The sequence below is a fragment of the Pseudorasbora parva genome, chromosome 1 (genome assembly GCF_024679245.1).
Source record: "Pseudorasbora parva isolate DD20220531a chromosome 1, ASM2467924v1, whole genome shotgun sequence".
Classification (NCBI taxonomy): Eukaryota; Metazoa; Chordata; class Actinopteri; order Cypriniformes; family Gobionidae; genus Pseudorasbora; species Pseudorasbora parva.
Window position 1 is genome coordinate 5,819,112 of NC_090172.1, and position 18,803 is coordinate 5,837,914.

The window sequence follows — 18,803 nt, forward strand, 5'->3', positions numbered from 1 at the left end:
AATTAAGTTAATGGATCATGCATTCTGGGCCAATAAAATACACACTACACACATCTCACTTTATGTGCTGTTTCCAAATGGAAATGCTCCCACACCAGATGTAGTGTCTGTGACATCTCTTATGTGGAGCCTCCATATCTAGACTATCTATATATATCACTTAAGAATATCTTCTAAATCTATATATTCTATATTATATATCTATAAGTCTAACGTAGCCTATATGAATGTGTCACTAGCCTTTATCTATCCTAACTATCTGTCGCTGTCTATACCTATCAGTCAATATATCTCATTTAAATCTAGCTTAAATATAACTAACCAAAGTGCACAAATCTCACTTATATCACAAAATGTATCTTCTCAAAACCCATGAGGTGAAGATGGATTATCTTCACTTTTAAACTGTGGGAATGGGGTTCATTTAGATGTGTGACTGTGTGGTTTGTTCCCGCCCCTTTTAATCAAAGCAGTCTCGACAGGCGCACCTGATGAAACACTTCAGTGCTTCGTTTAGCGGTAGTCACGTGACATGGGTGTGTCGAATCACAGCTCGGAGCAGCGTTTCGAAGCATCTGCGCTTCGGGATCTCGACACAGTGTCGAAACGTCAGGTTCGCGTCAGCCATCCCTATATAACACTTGTTCACCTATCAATGAACCATAACAATAACAGGGCATAGCTCAAACAATACCCTGCAAATTGGCTCATTCAGATGCATTGTGGAAGTTAATGTGACACAATCTGAACAATGGCCCAAAGGATTATTAAAATAAATATATATGACGAATTCTGTCTGATTTACAGTAAATTATGTTTGTAACAATGCTTGGTGCTAGTTCAATGAATTATGACAATTTGTATATATTTTTTTCATTGGAAACATGCCTATGGTGACATTTCTTCAAAATGATATCATGCTGCTTCTTGCACATCACATAACAGCAGTTTGGAAAGGAAATCTCCAGTGGCACAGAAATGTTAATGAAAATAATGTAACACTAAACCATACACTGAACTTAACTGACAGTAACCATGCTAACTATTAGTTTACAGATATTGCACTTTGATAACATTGTATTGTGGAAGTAACACATAATGAAAATATGTCTCTATTAATTGAAAATCTATTTATTCTTAAATTAAAACATCAATAAAGATGTGTTTATTTACTCTGCTAGTTAGATGTCAAATAGCAAAATAAGGGTTAGAATTCTGCATCATCTTGTGTTTTGTGATCCTTTTTTACATAAAGAACTGTGAATGCAAGTACCCAAAGTCAAAGTTTTTTTTATTTTCCAATGTTCAGTACAATGGGCACAAATAGCTATATAGAGAATAGCTATAAAAGTAGCTATATAGGTAGATTCAGCCAAGGGTGTACTGGGCCGTAGCTCAGCCGTAATGAAGCTGGGCTCCTCACGGGTGCCAATCCAGGTGTCACTGTTGGTACCATCTGAGGGTAAACAGGATTCACTTTCAGACAAAGGTTCCTTAAAGACACAATCAAAATGTGAACAATGTGATACAATAGATTCTTACACTTGTTCACCAATAAACCATAACAATAACCGGGCATAGCTAAAACAATACCCTGCAAATTGGCTAAATGGATCTATTCAGATGCACATTGTGGAAGTTGATTTGTTGAATTACTTGTAAATAGACCCATCTGAACATTCATTGGCCACTTTACCAAAAGCAAAATGTTCATTTGTTCAAATGGAAAGAAAAAATAAATAAAATAATTATATACACACACATACATACATATACATATATATATATATATATATATATATATATATATATATATATATATGTGTGTGTGTGTGTGTGTGTGTGTGTGTGTGTGTGTGTGTGTGTGTGTGTGTGTGTACCCTGATAGTTAGATTTGAGGTGCACTCCTTCCTTTTTGTGTGAGGTTCTAGAAACTGCAGGTGGGTCTTCTGAGCTCCAGAACTTCTTGAGGGTCCATGTTTCTTGTAACACATGTACTGGGTTCGCAATGAATCCCACCGCTTCTTGAGCTCTTTCTCTGAGGAGGGACAAAAAAAAAAAAAAAAAAACATTACGCTGAGTTATGTCAATTTCATGGCTATTGTAATGTTCATTTTTGTTCTACTTTTAACTGGATGTATTCTGGATGACAGCATTTTTTTTTAAAGTCGCTAGAACACATTTCTCAATACATTTAGGTCACTTTTGCAAAACTCTCCACACAGTTAGTACAACCGAAATATATGAGGGCTAAACTGTGGATTTATCATTGCTTTTGGACAAGAAGACATGCATTAAGTGTTTTGATATCTTTAGTGCATTTTGAATGTGAAATTAACTGCTGTGCAAAGATGAAAGTTGCACACAACAATCTAACATGCAGTTTTTTTTTAAAATATGGACTACTGAAGAAGAAAAAACTATTGCAAAAAAGGAAATCTTACCTGACATGACAACTTTATTTGCGATCTCACGCCACAGTTCTGCTTTCGCCACACAGTTGACATAACGTTAACATTTTTCTGTAATGTCATACAAAGCCGGCCTTTCCTGGATCATGCTGATCAATTCGTCCTCACTTGCCTCGGTCCACACAGCCATATCTTTTAACAATATTCACGTGTATTGGAATGAGGAAAATAAACAAATGAGACAGGCGTTCTGTGTTCCCTCTTGATTCCGTCGTTTACTTGCTTCGTCACTTCCGTTTTTATTTTCTCGTGCTCTGGTTCGCTAGCTGAACAGCCAATCAGAACGATCATATGTCCCGACTGCCCGACATGCGGCGACGCCGATTTAACATGTCGAATCGGCTTAAAAACAGCCGACGAGGACCAACGCCAGCCGACGATGTGGAACCATGTGGAACACACCGAGGAAACTTAGTTGGCCGACGCACAAAAACTGCCCGACGGCCGATCGTCGGCTTGGTGTGTTCCCGCCTTAACACACAGCGTTTGGTCTTGGGGCTGTCAGAGCAGAAACGAAAGCAGATGCTTTTCATTCATATGTAAATTGTGTGAGCTTATTTTATCCATTTGATCGAAAGCCCATACATTTATCCACTCATAGACCCTCCCTTCGAAGAAATCAGGACATAAGTGGTTATAAGTGGACAAAAGAATGTGTCTACTCGTCTACTTGTGATCAGATCGACCAAAATGCATCTTAATACCAGCTGTAAACAGGGCCCAAGTAAAGGCCAGGATTTAAGCAGACTAAATGATTGTAAAAGTCCGGCATAACTCTCCAGAGAGAAGTCTGACAAAACATGGATGTTTGAATAGTTTAAAAAGATCAATAACAAGCATTTAGAAAAATAGAATTTCCATTTCAGGCCAACTTTAAAAGTTCAGGAAGGGGTTAACAGAGAGCTAGAAGAAGAGAGTGGGAAAATGCGAGAGCAAATATCAGCACAGCTTTTGGAGCTGATCTGAGTTATCTATTCTCCATGGAAACACCCTGAATGGAGAGCAGGGAGAGCTGGGAACAGAAGTCTACAAATCTGCTTTGATTTATAAGACTCGTTCCCGAGAGAATATAACCATTCAGAGCGAGTGGCAATACACAGAGAGCAAGAAAAGCAAACAAGTGCCTGACGGCTCACTCTAAATATGGGAATCGCTGAATATTGAATTGAACTAGTGCAGATTTAAAGATGTGTCAAACTCTCTCTAGCAGCTATATTAAGAGTAAGGGTCAATCCCTGGTCTTTAGAAAGACTGCGTGTCCTTAAGCTGCTTAATGCTTTCTGAGAATCAGAACAGAGAGTGCTCAGTCTTAACAGCCATTTATTCAGCTTTTCATTGCCCACACAATAATTATAATTATTGCCCACACTGAAAAGATAGGCTATGTTTTCCACAAAGCAGCTGTCATCATTGCTCAAGTTATTGTTCAGTTCAAAAAAGGATTTATTGAATTCAAAGCAAATCACCAGAGAAACCAGACGAACACAAGAGCGAGAAAATCTCTTTTGTCAGACTTTTTACAGCGTCAAAAATGAACTGAACAAATGTGGAATATTCTGGTCTAAATACAATTTGTGTTCAAATAATAAATCATTTATTGCACAGTTGTGCTTGTAGTCAATTGTTTTATTTGTGATGATAATCTTGCAATGAGACATGCCAAATTGTGCAAACATATTTTTTGGGAAGGCTGTCATACAAAGAAATTATGAACACATGCAAAAACAAGAAAACCAGTGAAAAACGAATACCTGATTATGCTGCAGGCAATGTACGCTTTTTCCTGTGAGCTTTTCGTGTTTTCTATGCCTATTTTTGAACAGTAAAATAAAACCTATAGCTGTAGTTTGCTATTTTGCCAAATATTTTGTCAGACAAATACCCTATTTAATATATTTAAAAATATATATAACGCTATTCCATTTTGATGGTTTAACTGAACATGTAGGGTCATTAAAAACAAATATCCACTGCTGTACATGAATACATTAATGTAATTACATTAGTAATACATAATTGTATGTGTCACACGATATGCTGCCAGCGAGATTCTGAAGGGTGCATACGATGGACACTTTACTATCCCATGAGGCCAAGGGAGAGGATTAATGAACAGAGGTGAAGCGGCACAACTGACACTGCAGGGTCACATGATAATGACAACATGGCCAATGTAGTACGTCAGGATTACATTCATACTACACACATTCATTGTTCCTTGTGTTTATTAAATGTTTTTTCATCGTTCGTCTGCGATGAAGCATCAGCATTATCAAGTTACGCCACAGACACTATAACCGTAATGGCATGCAGTCTTACTACACACTTAAAACCATGTACTTTCCCTTCACAAGCAAAGTACATACTATTAGTTTGTAATTGTGAACTGCCATTAGGCTAGAATTTAGTGTTTTTTATGGAAGGTTAAAGCACTTGGTGTTTGAGCTCTAAAGTTGTTTAAATTATAATTTAATGTTTAATTATATTGTTTTATTGTAGGAGGATTAACTTGTGCTTTTGCTTTATTATGCAGTTCCAACAGGAAACAGTGCTTTATGGATTATTCTGTCCTCGTCCCTTCCGTGTCCTTATTATGTTATCTTAATGAGGATGCCAATCAGTGTGATAATCAAACATATTTAATTCTTTATTTATTGCAACCTGTAGTTTGTCAATTATCACAGAAAAAAATATATAGTATTCATTACAGAATAATCCTTTAAAGTGTTCCTATTCCCAGGCGGCCAAGTCTGTTGTCTGATTGGTCAGCCTTTTACAGCATGTGTCAAAAATGAAACGCCCATTATCATATCAGAATTTCCGTTCTTCTTCAGCACTTTATACACAGACAGTGATACGAAGAGTAATAATGGTTTCGTTTTACCACATCAATTTGAGCCCGAGTTTAATAATGAAACATTGGAAAAGAGGTAGACGCTGTTCACAGACAGCCAATGAAGATCGTAGCATTATGCAATTTTTTTTTTAAACTACGAAGGTTCATGCAGGAAGGGAGATGGAATTACTGACGACTCGTTTCAGAATCTGTTCTTTCATTTGTTCAACCCCATTTATCTTTGAAACATTGCAGAACTTCTACTTTTACAAACAGCTCTATTACACACTGCATGAATGGGGCACATTAAAGAACCACAACAAACCTTTAACACCAGGGCCTGAAATCAGTTGAAATCATCAGGGCTCACCAGTTGCTGTGGCTAGTGGTTATCCAAAGTAGCATTTTCACTGGCCACAATTTTGACATCGATACCATGGGGAAAAACTGTCATATAGATATCTTTAATATTATCTTTATTAGGCTGCTGTCATTTTAAGACCTGATGCATAGATCCATTATACTGGTTTTCTTTCTTAACTGTTTGCCTTCCCTTAATACAGAACTGAATGTGTTTACATGAATACCCACCAAGACCGACCTTTTGACATTATTTTGAGTATTTGACTAGGGATGCACGATATTGGATTTTTGCCGATATCCGATATGCCGATATTTTTCAGCTCATTTTGGCCGATGCCGATACCGATGCCGATATATGTTTATTTTTTTCCTTTGTTTGGAAACAACACCATTTTGAGCAAAAACTCAAGCAAAAAATGAAAAAAAAAATTTCATTCTGGTTTCAGATTTCTGAGGTATCCTTCTTGTTGAAGATAAATAAATGTTAATAAAGTTCTTTTTATGATAAGAGTATATTAAAAGCTCTGAAAATAACAATAATAAAGTCAGTAATTTTTCACCCCAGATGCAGCTGTAACCTAAATATTGTATTTTTGGATTTAACGTTTGTGCACATGAAGTGGGGGTGGCATGACATCCATTGATGCTGTCTTTTAATTCTACAATTATTGTAGAGCTCCTTTGATTATTTTTCATCATCCATTTCGTAAAATTTTATTACAGATTAATACACTGTATATAAAAGTATTTAATTTACAAGTGTCATGCTTGTGATTTATGACATCATTACTGATTTGTTTATTCAGAACAAGAAGTAACTTCAGTTTATTTGTGTATTCTACTTTTCATTGTAGTAGTGTAACAACAGCGCACCCACTACATGTATAAATATATAGCGGCCTAGCGGGAGAGCACTAGGACCTGGAGGAGCTTCTGCTGCTATGGAGGCTGCCGCACTCGCTAGAGAGTGGGACTGGGGAGACGCGATTGGGCTTGCTTGTGATTTATGACATCATTACTGATTTGTTTATTCAGAACAAGAAGTAACTTCAATTTATTTGTGTATTCTACTTTTCATTGTATTAGTGTAACAACAGCGCACCCACTACATGTATAAATATATAGCGGTCTAGCGGGAGGGCACTAGGACCTGGAGGAGCTTCTGCTGCTATGGAGGCTGCCGCACGTGCTAGAGAGTGGGACTGGGGAGACGCGATTGGGCTTATTTTGGGCTAGTTTTGTTGTGAAAACGTGGCAAATCTGCTGCTGACGGTCACGTCCTTCTGTACGTGCATTCAGAAATTCAAGGCAGCATTTAAAAACAGTCAATATAAATCACTGTACATGCAATGTATTTTCTTGTTTTCACTTGAAGAATGACTGCAGTGCTGACATGGTCTTTTCGCTGTAGCACTCCTTGCACACGTGAGTTATTGCAGGCACATATCAACACGTTATCATATCGGCAAGGCATATCGGCATAATGTTTTCATATCGACCGATGCCGATTTTTATATTTTAAGCGTTTATCGGCCGATTCCGATGTCGTGCCGATAATATCGTGCATCCCTATATTTGACTGTTTAAGTGCAATAATCAGTGAAGAAGAACTCAGTTTAGTACCGAGATGAGGGGTTATGTGTGCATACTTTGGGTGTGAGCACGAAATATGCAGGAATGAGAAAAATTATGCACAATAGGTGCAGTCTCACACCGAAATTCAAGCCCTGTAACACCAACAATACCAACAAAACCAAACACCAACAAAAAAATCTATATTTCTTTATAATCTACAGTTCGTTTATTTCAGATGCTTTTTTAAAAGATTACAATTAAAAAATGTATATATTATATAAAGTTTAATCCGCTAAAGTGGCTTATAGGAGTGACTGTGTTACACATCACTGCTGAAATACACGCGCATAACGTCAAGCCTTGATTAAATCTATTTTAAGTCAGTCTCCATGTCTCTGAGTCCCTGATTCTCATGCTCACCTTCTCCAGACTGACTCCAGTCCTCTTGACCAGCGCTTGCAGACGAGCTATGGTTTGGTTTTCTCTCAGCAAGTACGAGTTGAGCGGTGAGCCGGCCAGGTTGCCGTTGCGCTTGTCGGAGGCCATGTCACCCGAGCGGAAGCCCCTGAGCTTGCTCTGGCCCTCGCTGCATTGTGGGTTTGCCTCCGGAGACAAGCCGAACGCCAGCAGAACCTCCGAGATCTCCTGGATGAACTCCAGCTTGTTGGGGAACTGAGGCAGGTCCTCGGGTAGCTCGATGAAGTGGTTGTCGATATCGACAAAACACAGGTTGGCCTGAAGGGTAAAAGAGTCATTTCATTACAAGCATTGATCTATGGTTTTATGTAATGGAGAAATTTCTGAAAAAGAGATTACAGACAATGTAGTAACACCGATCTCTGTGCACTAGAGGGCCTTGGACAAACTAACAAACAAAAAAGATGATCAGTTGAGAATTATATATTAAAAAATTTGAATAATGTTAAACGTTTAAATACAGGTACAAATATGAATGCACATCACCAAAAAAGTACCAAATGTTTTCTGGTACAATGGATAAAAATGTAAGAATAATTAAGGGTTTTGAAATGTTTTTTAAAATCTTATGCTCACCAAGGACACATTTATTTGATTAAAAAATGCAGTAAAAACAATAATTTTGTGAAATATTATTACAATTTAAAATAAATATTTTACATATGTTCAAATATAATTTATTCCTGTGATGCAAAGCTGAATTTTCAGCATCATTACTCCAGTCTTCAGTGTCACATGATCCTTCAGAAATCATTCTGATAAGCCACAGTAGATTTTTTAAAAGGGCACATGGCAGTGATACACCAGAGAGCTTGTTTTCCCAGCAGGCTTCGCCACAGATTTATTTCATAAGCATTAAAAGAAGTAAAAGAAGTGCCAATCTAGCCGACCCATGTTTGATATTAGATTTGCTTTGAAAGACGTGTGCGCAAGTAAGATTAGTCAAAAAGGTCACAAAGATTATTTTCGTACAAAAGGTTTTACAAATATTGTTTTAATCACATCTCAGTACAGAGATGAAGAATATCAGAAAGGTTTTACAGGGAGTTATAATTATTCTGGCTTTGAATAAAATATTCCAGTATGTGTTGTACATGTGTATTTCAATGGTAAAAAAGCTACAGTAAAAATGGTACATATAATATACATCCAACCAACACTGTGAATGTTGTATTCATTTAACACACTCTTTATTAGGACTTTATGTATGAGTATGACTCATTTTTATGGCATATAAAAAAGCACTGAGTTCAGTTATTACACACACTATAGACCCTATTATACACACAGCACAATGCGATGCCAGGCACGACACAGTGGTCATTTTCACGTCCAGTGCCATGTTGTTTAAATAGCAAAAGCACTGACGCCCATCTGTTCACGCATGGGCGTCTGGTCTGAAAACCAGGTGTGTTCAGGCACATTGTTGGAGCGTTGCTATTTTGAGGAATAGAAAACGACTGCGCCTTTGACCAACAAAAACCTGCCCTAAAGTCAATAGTGCAGTATGTATTTTTGTGTTATTTAATAAAGCAAAGCGCCTATAGGCGGTGAACAGCGCACATACACTCTACTCATTACACACACAGGGACGCGCAGCAGCACACAAACATTTTGAAATATTAAAAATAAAAGAATTCCTATGGAGAAGCGTTCAGTTTTTCGCTCCCAAAATGCCGCCATGGTGCAAGCGCAACTGTCTTTTAAAGGGAATGGGAGATGAGACTCTGATTGGTTTATTGAATGTTGCGCCCAAAACACACCCATGACTCATTAAAAAAAAACTAAGGACAACCTCTTTAGACCATGTGCCTTTAGACCAACCATTTTTCTGTCATTAAAGTAGCAAAAGTGGGTTCGGACCATGTGCTTAAGTCGTCTCTCAGAGAGCGCGTGATCTGAAACGAGTTGTTTTTCGCAGCTAATTGTGCTTCAACGGTTTAAGAATCACCTCTTTTTAAACCACATTGTTAAAACACATGCAAACGATTAGCTTTCGTGACCGATAGTCCAAAATCTACCAGTTGACAAATTTCTACCTGTTAACCGTGTATAATCGCCTACCCCATCACACACAAGCATATATATTTATATGTATCTATTTGATTGTGCAGCATTAAGGGGATTTCAGCCTAATTACCACAAACCACAGAAAGATGTGGATGCATGACCTAATGAGATGATACATGAGATCTCTATTTATTTCAAAAAGACCCTTCTGACAATCATCTATAAGGTTGAAGCACTAATCTAAAAAAACCACATGACTTCATCATGTACTGAGTAGGAGTGAGTGTATGTCACGCACCTCTTGGGGAAGTTCCAGCTTGGTGCGGTCATCCTGGCCATTGGAGTGCAGACCCATGAGGTAGGGCACAGGAGCGTCCAGGAAGTGGAGCAGTGAAGCGGGCAAAATGGGGACGTACACATGCTGCCATTGGAAGGGGAACATCAAGGCTGTGATGCTCTCCGCCACCGTCATCAGCCGCTGGTAATCTGGACAGCAGACACATTTAGATGCATCAGAACAGGGTTACAGTGATGCAAATTATCTTCACAGATACAATAACCACACCAGAGACCAGGAACAGATATTTACATAGATATGAAAACAAAAGTTGCGGCGACGACGGACTGTAAATATGAATACAGTATATCAGATTTAAAGGGATAGTCAGCCATTTACTCACCCTTATTTCATTCCAAATCTGAATGACTTTCTTGCCATTATATAAGAATATAAGAATTCTTCAAAATATCTTTGTTTATGTTCCACAGAAGAAGGAAAGTCACACAGGTTTGGAACGCCATGAGGGCGAGTAAATGATGACAGAATTGAAGTGCTCTTCAAGTAGACTATTTTAAATACTGTATTTTTTTGTGTGTGTGAGAATGTTCTTGACATTCACACATTTGGTTATTGTAGAAATGCTTAAGGTGAGTGCTTCTTAAGTGACTGGCACACAATGCAGTCTCAAGTGGGCATTTGAAACTAAAAATATCAAGAGTATAGAGGATATTTAGTCTATACTATTCTTATACACACTAAACAAAGACAAACAAGGCAGGTTTTTTCATTATGGTCTCCACCCTGCAATCCCATAGGGTGTCATGTCAGAGGGACAGGAATACTTAACCAGCCTCAAAGCACCCCGAGTACCAACAACAGGCCTATTCATAAACACACACACCTGGTTTGCATGTTTTATGGGGATTTTCCATAGACGTAATGTTTTTTATACTGTACAAACTATATTTTCTGTCCCTCTACAACTATCCCAACCCATCACAGAAAACTGTCTGCTTTACATTTTCAAAAAAACATCACTTAGGGACCAAAAAATGTCCCTGCAAGGACAAGAATTTTATTGCTATCTTTGTGGGACATTTCGTCCCCATAATGTAGGGTTTTCTAGGCCACACACATACAGTAGGGGTGGGACAAAATATAGATAGGGCAGTGTGCTGTTGTCCTTCATGCAATATTTGAATCGATATGCTGGCGCCTAATAACAATATTTGATTTAATAAAATAAGGCACTCTAAATAGATTTCCCTGCTCCCAGCGTCGCTCCTTCATGGTGCCGCTCAACACATGAATGAGGGAAACATGAACATGAGTTAACTAGCATAAGAAAAAGAGGGTTTTTACGGGATGGTGGACAGCACTGTGAGTAAAATAATAGATGCCCCGGCCATAGTCTGGAAAACCTGAAAAACCTTTTCACATGTATTTTATTTTCATAGTTAGACAGATATCGTGATGTATCATTATAGGATATTGATTATGGCTGAATTGTATTGTGACATTATCAGTATCGTGAGCAGGGTATCACATCATCAAGATTTGAACGGTTATAAATCAGCGGATTGATTCATGATTCGGATCGCCAATGTCACGTGATTTCAGCAGTTTGGCAAGCGATCCGAATCATGAATCAATACGCTGATTCATAACCGTTTGAATCTTTATTTGAGGTTTGAAAACAAACCCGGAAGGGAAGACAATGCTGAATAAAGTCGTAGTTTTTGTTATTTTTGGACCAAAATGTATTTTCGATGCTTCAAGAGATTCTAATTAACCCACTGATGTCTCATATGGACTACTTTGATGATGTTTTTATTCCCTTTCTGGACAGTATATTGTGCATACACTTAGATACGCTGTCGTACTAAATATAAAATATCTTAAACTGTGTTCTGAAGATGAACGGAGGTCTTACGGGTGTGGAACGACATAAGGGTGAGGAGTTAATGACATCAATTCCATTTTTGGGTGAACTAACCCTTTAAAAGTAATATATAATACAATATAATATATAACAACACATTTTATTCACATATTATTATTATTGTAATAATAATAATGTTTTTATTAAATTACTTAAATTATTAAATCAATAAAATAAATTATACTGTTAATAATACTAATCAATAATAATAATAATAATAATAATAGTAATATTTTTAATATTATTTTAAATGATGAATATTATGGATTATTAATTGATTACATTAATTCAAGTAATAATCTTTCATTCAGATGACATGTGAACTGAGGCAATGTGGCAACTGAGACGGAGCTCTATTTATGGAAATGACCAGTAACTGGCGATCATCCATTGATCTATCAGCAGATGCCCATCTCAAGAATTCACGTCCATGGGAAAGAGCCAGGGTATTTATGAATAAATATTATATATATATTATGTGCTACTGATGCGACTGATATTTATAGAACAACACAGGCTATCTTGTGTTTTAGAGAACATACCCCACTGTGTGTGTGTGTGCAGCTCCATTTAATGACATCAAGTCATGGTTATTATTCTGGACTCTCACTGTCCACAAGCATTACGCTTCAAGCATGAGCCTTCTGGATACAGAAAGGGATGATGTAATTTCCAGCCAATCGTATTTATGCTGCATCACCACCACCCTCCTTATCTGGAGAACGGTTGCTAAGAAACAGCACAGCAATGCCTCCACCGCATCCACCCAGCCCCCTGTCGTTTTGGAGTTACCTCCTGTAATTTGCTCTTCCTTGTTGGTGTAATTGATCCAATCACATCTGCCACTGAATCGCAAAACAATCTTCCCATGCCCCTTTAAACTCAATCTAAAACGACCTGCTGAGGATTTACACCGTCAATTGTATTGTATTTAACATGTGACGCAAACAAGTAAAATAATGATATTTTAAGATTAAAGGTCAGATTTAGGTTAAGCGTATGGCAGTCAGAAGACAAATTTTGTGATTAACTTCTAAATGTATCCATCATGAAATACACTACAGAAAGCACCATGTGTTTGAGAGAAAAGAGTAGGCTGTGAGTTTGACAAGAACAAGAGAACAAAGCGATAAGATGAGCTCACACGGACACCGAAATGGAGAGAGAGCGTGTGTGTGAAAAGTGAGAAAGAGTGTGTCGCAGTACACTGCAACATATCTGCCTGTTTGTTCTCTCGTGTCTGTACCGAACAAGCTAAAATCAGAGAAATTAGCTGAAGTCAATGTTTGCATGGCATTCATTCAGATATCAGGCCATTAGTTTTGAATTAGCTTTAATTTGAAAGTGTGGGCATGAGTTGGCAGCAAACAGCGACACTAATTCATGTCAAAATGGCATTACATTCCCTGATATAAACCTTCTGTTACTCACTTTGGACTATTAGTAACAATGATTTACAACTGAGTAAATTATAGCCAACTCGTAAACAATTTACAGAACCTTGATGAGATTTTTCAGATTTCCTTCTATATAAAGGGGACCTATTAAGCCCTCAAAGTCTTGATTTAGGTTTTCAAGCTTGGTTTTTAAAAAACGCACATTATATTTTCACATATATGACATTGTTGCAGATCCTCTCTTCCCAGTCTGTCAGTAACGCTCTGTTTAGTTCCCTTCTCTATGAAGCCCCGCCTTTTAAAAAGAAGAATTGCTCTGACTGGCTCGATCGGTGTGTTGTGATTGGTCAATTGCTTCAAGCGTGTTTTGGGAAATGCCACGCCCTTTATCCTAACCTCTAGTTTCAACACACTACTCACTACAACAGGCCTGCCCCTTTACTCTGTGTATGCCTTGGACACGAATTATTCAAATGATGAATACTGTGACATGTCATTCCCAGAAGAAAACTCAAGACAAGGTTTCAGGGTGTTCACTCACAGAGTGACCCGACTACCTTTGAAGTGACTTTGTGTTCTGTAACTTTGCAGACCTTTTTGATGCTCAAGCAGCAACATTACACACTAAAGACATTTAAACATGGAGAGGAGTATAACAGGACCCATTTAGAACAGGAAGTTGATACAAGATCAACATCCAGCGGCCTTTAGCTTACATCACAACCATGGACCAGAATTTGTTGTTCTTGTTAGTTAGTGGTATGTAGGCAGTCAAAGTTTGCTTAGTTAGCATCTATAGTTAGCCATTACAAACAGCATATTTATCCAATGACGACTATTCAGAAGTAGTTGTGTAGTCTATGTAGACTAGGCACTCAAAATGTTAGCATGTTGATGTTAGCTAACAGCATGATATTAAAATAAACAAAAAATATGCATAACAAAGAAACATTGGTGAAATAGACAATTCAGTATAGTAATTTTGCTGTCAGTTGTTTGGAACTAATCTCACATTGGGATGCATTGAAATGCTGTCTAGCTTACTAGGTTTTGTAGACTGATACCCAAAACAATATGAGAGTCGAAATAGAAGTAGTTAATAGTAAGCTAGTCTCATTCCTGAAGAAAAATCCAGCATGAATGGCCATGTTGGTCCAGGCTGGTTTATGCTGGTTGAGATCTGAGCTCGCTTCCCATGCTGGGACCATCATGTACTGGAAATGTAACCAAACGTTTGCGTTCCATCAGTATAATTACACTTCTGGCCAAGAACGACACATTTAAACAGGAAGGGGCCATCTGACTGACATGAAAGCAACCAACTTTTGGGGGCAATTAATCATAATTTACATGTGAGCTACTAAAGGCTTTTCAGACGGAGGATCCTTTTGATGGTTCCTAGAACTAATGGCAGGAGTACCCGCTTTTTGGAGTGTTTGCACCAGAGGAACTGGGAACGATTTTAGCTATGAGACTAAATTAGCTCCTGCTTCAGAGTATGGTCTATCCAGCACAGGAACTACTAGTGAAGTAAGTGTTCACTGATCGGCCGAAAGCACGCTAAACACAAGCACCCACCTTTTTTTTAAAAGCACTGTACACACAGATTATAACCTATATAGTTACTCTACGAACATGGAAACAGTGATAGACGGACCGCTCAATCTTTGCGCTATCGAGAAAATCCAAAGCAACTTTGGACCAAGCAAAACATGATTTCGCATTCCTGCTCAGCTAGTGACATTTAGCATCAACTACATAGCAAACGCTAATACTTTTGTCATATAATGTTCTAATCTAATAATGTTTTAGACAGGGCTGTTAAACAGATCGTAAACAAATCAAGGAGGAGAATGTCAGCACTGTACATCCTCAGGCTCCGTCGTCAAAATAAAAGTCACAACAACAAGTGTGGCTTACATCGCTTCAGATCAAAGTAAACAGAAATCTGCACACTGCTGTTGCTGCTCCCTTTGGGACCCTATGTGTCGAAACATTGTCTTTTTTAAATAAATCTTTGGGAGCAGCAACAGCAGTGTGCAGATTTTTGTTTACTTTGATTTATGCTCTTCTTAATCTGGCACCTGCAAAAGTTTCACTGGATGTGCGCACAATTTTTCCTTTTTTACATCACTTCAGAGCTATAAGGGAAGTTCCTATAGCTAAGTTCCTGGAACTACCCGGTGCGAAAGCACCTTACATATCTTAACCAAAACTATTGGGGATTTATTTGGTACCACAATTTCGTCTTGAAACATTGGAGAGGTCTGGGAACACAGATTCCTAGAAATTGCATAAAACTAATCAGATTGGAGCTTGCCGTTTTCGAGAAACCTCTAGGCATTTTTGAGTGTAATTTGTCTGAATCTGAGATTAATAATGAGCAGGCACTAGCTCTACAGAAGTAAGTCAGACAGTTACTCACGCTGCGAGTACAGAAGGATCTGGATCTCCAGAAGTGCACAGGTGAAGAGCTGTAACACGTTCTCCAGCCCCAGCAGCTCAAACACCTCCTGCATGGGAAAGTCAAAGAGGGGCAGCTCGGCCGTGCTGGGTCTCTGACACAACACTGGCCCGTATACACCCGAAAACTTCAAGGAACGCCCAGCCGGTGGCAACGGGACCTCGTAGAGGACGTTGTAGACGTAGCTCTCCAGGGGCAGCGGCGGGGGCTGAGGCGAGGTGACGGCTTGGTGCAGCTGTTCCAGAACCTTTCTGCAGGCATTGGCAAAGGCCATGGGTGTGATCAGGCAGATGCATTTGGACACGTAGAGTGTGTCTCGGCTAATGTCGTAGGAGTTGAAGCGCTGCAACCTGGTCAGGGAGGGGGCGGCGTGCAGATGTTGAGGGGTGGGACGGGGGTCTTCGGGACTGCGAGGTGTGGGTGGCGTGTGCAAAATGTCGTACTGTTCTGCATTGTGCATGTGATAGAGTGTCTGCATGGCACTGCAGATCTGTTTGCTGGTCACCTCCTCGAAGAAAGTGAGGGCAAAGCCGTAGGTTCGGGAGCCGTCCTCTCTGGTGATAATGAAGGAGTGGAACTGTGGCTCGCGGATGTCCGTCTGTGTGCGGAAGGACAGGCCCTTTGGCATACAGAGCTGTAAGGGAAGAGGACAAAAAAGTTACTCAACAAAAAAGACCCTCAGCTGTTTTTGACCTTCAACAGGTGTCTTTATTTAAGGTATCCCACACTGCACTCATTTCAATGACAATTTTAACAGCCAGGCATATTAAATGACATTTCAAGATTGCCGACAACCTTGCATGATTATTAAATTCATTACATTTCAACAATTTTAGTCTCCAATGTTATCATTAGATTGTTTTATATTGAAAGGGGGATTCTGAAATCCCCTGCCGCTTCAATATTCCTATATATATACCTATATATCACCCTATATATATACCTACCTATATATAGACATATATATACACACACACACACACACACACACACACACATATTATATATATATATATATATATATATATATATATATATATATATATATATATATATATATATATATATATATATATACACTATTTCAATTCATAATCAAAACCTTAATCAATATGTATCTTCCTATATTATTATAATGATTCCTTCCTTTAACCAATGATTGTTTCTTGTTTTCTAAAGTGTATATTTGGTCTTTGAGGAGTGACTGAGGGCCTGGCCTAGAGATGTGTGATAAGTCATAATAGCAATAAGGTAATGTGTGTTTGGATTTTGGAGGTATCACACACTCCTTACATGCCAGGAGTGCAGTAACAGTGTTTGCTCACTTAGCCCAGCTTCCAGATATGAAATATGGATTTGTCTTTCATTTTATGTATTTTTTTATTCACTGTATATTTCCTTTTATTGAAACACTAAAGAGTCAAGATGAATATTGCCTGTACTAATATCTGTACCTCTCACTGAGAGAAAGCAAGTTATCAGTATGTTTTGGGGAACATTCTAGTTAGAACTGGAGCTTAATCAGCTCCAACCTTGGAGATACTGTGTATATTTGTGTGTGTGCAATATTATGTGTTGCAGATCAGTGTTGAGGTGGTGTACAATGGGCATCCTAAGAGATGGGTGGACTCGTTGTTCTGGGCAAGCTGGGCCTGCTCCAGACCTGGAAGGTCACTATGGGCCTAATTCCACGTTGAAAGCTTCAACACGTGACACATGTATGGAAACGTGCATCTGATTTACTGACAATGTGTGGAAATTTACCATGACTGTTTATTTTCTCTGAGCCAATCAGAATCATCTACGTTGCAGTAATGGCATGGATAGACCTTGAAACAATGGGACAACAATTGTATGTATGGCTAGGGAGAGAGGGAGCATGGACTACGAACTTCTTGTGAGACTTGAAGCTCTCTTCTGATGATGAAACTGCAAACTATTCTTCAGTATTTTTTTCTTTAATTAATTGCACTCCTGACTCTTGGTCTTCCTGTTCCACTACTGATCTTGGGTCATATACTGTTAACCCCTATCAATATATAGATGCTATATTTAAGTGATATGATGCAAGAGGCTGTGCTATATTCTAAATATAGACTGTCAAAAGGGCGTTGATAGGCATGACACCACTTCAAGTGCCTTCCTGCTTTATGTCGGGGTAAAAATATAGGGTTTGGAGTGGATCCCAAAAGTCAGAAATCATTTGTCACTAAATTTAACCAAAACTCAACTACTTGTCTCACAGACATGAGAAAAATGTCTATATAAAGCTTGAATTATAAAAAAACAATAAGAATACAAACACTCACTGATTATGTAATCCGTATGAAAAGTGCATTTATCTCTAAAGGCGTTCTCACTATTCTGCGGAAATGACAAGTCAGCATCGTCAGCTTCATCTTTATTTGATACTGACTCAGAAAGCACCCGTTTATTAATAAATAATTAAAATGTCTCATTTACACATTCATAATCATTACTTTTGCCAGTGCTTTGCAGCAAGTTCCATGCGTGAACTTGAGCGTGGAATAGGCTATATATTACACCATTATAGTTTAGTTTTCCCCCACCAGGGCTTGACATAATTTTTTTTGCTCACCAGCCACTGTGGCTAGAGGTTATCCAAAGCTACTAGCCACTTAGCATTTTCACTGGCCACAATTTTGACAGAGATACCATGGGGAAAATCTGCCATATAGATTTTTTTTATATTATCTATTTGGCAGCAGGTTTATTAGGCTGCTGTCACTTTAAGATCTGACGCACGGGTCCATTATACTGTTAAACATGTTTTCTTTCTCAAATGTTTGCGTTCACGTAAAACAGAACTGACTGTGTTTACATGAATACTCGCTAAGACCGGCATTTTTACGTTATTTCGTGTGTATTTGACTGTTTGAGCGCATTACACCATGTCCTAACTACACGCGACGCACTCCCAGCTTTGTCATACTAAAAGCAGCAACGGATAATTCACCTCAGATCTTG

At 38.4% G+C, this 18,803-nt stretch overlaps 1 protein-coding gene across 5 annotated transcripts in view; it reads right to left on the reverse strand.

Moving 5' to 3' along the window:
• dennd5a (DENN/MADD domain containing 5A) overlaps nucleotides 1–18,803 on the reverse strand; it is a 99,518-nt gene that overhangs the window by 35,472 nt on the left and 45,243 nt on the right. For all 5 annotated transcript variants that reach the window (XM_067457273.1, XM_067457600.1, XM_067457513.1 and 2 more), the window contains 3 exons: nucleotides 15,777–16,449; nucleotides 10,031–10,218; nucleotides 7,666–7,980 (listed from right to left, as the gene is read on the reverse strand). In XM_067457273.1, the coding sequence (XP_067313374.1) occupies nucleotides 7,666–7,980; nucleotides 10,031–10,218; nucleotides 15,777–16,449 (1,176 nt within the window). The remainder of the gene's footprint in view (nucleotides 1–7,665; nucleotides 7,981–10,030; nucleotides 10,219–15,776; nucleotides 16,450–18,803) is intronic.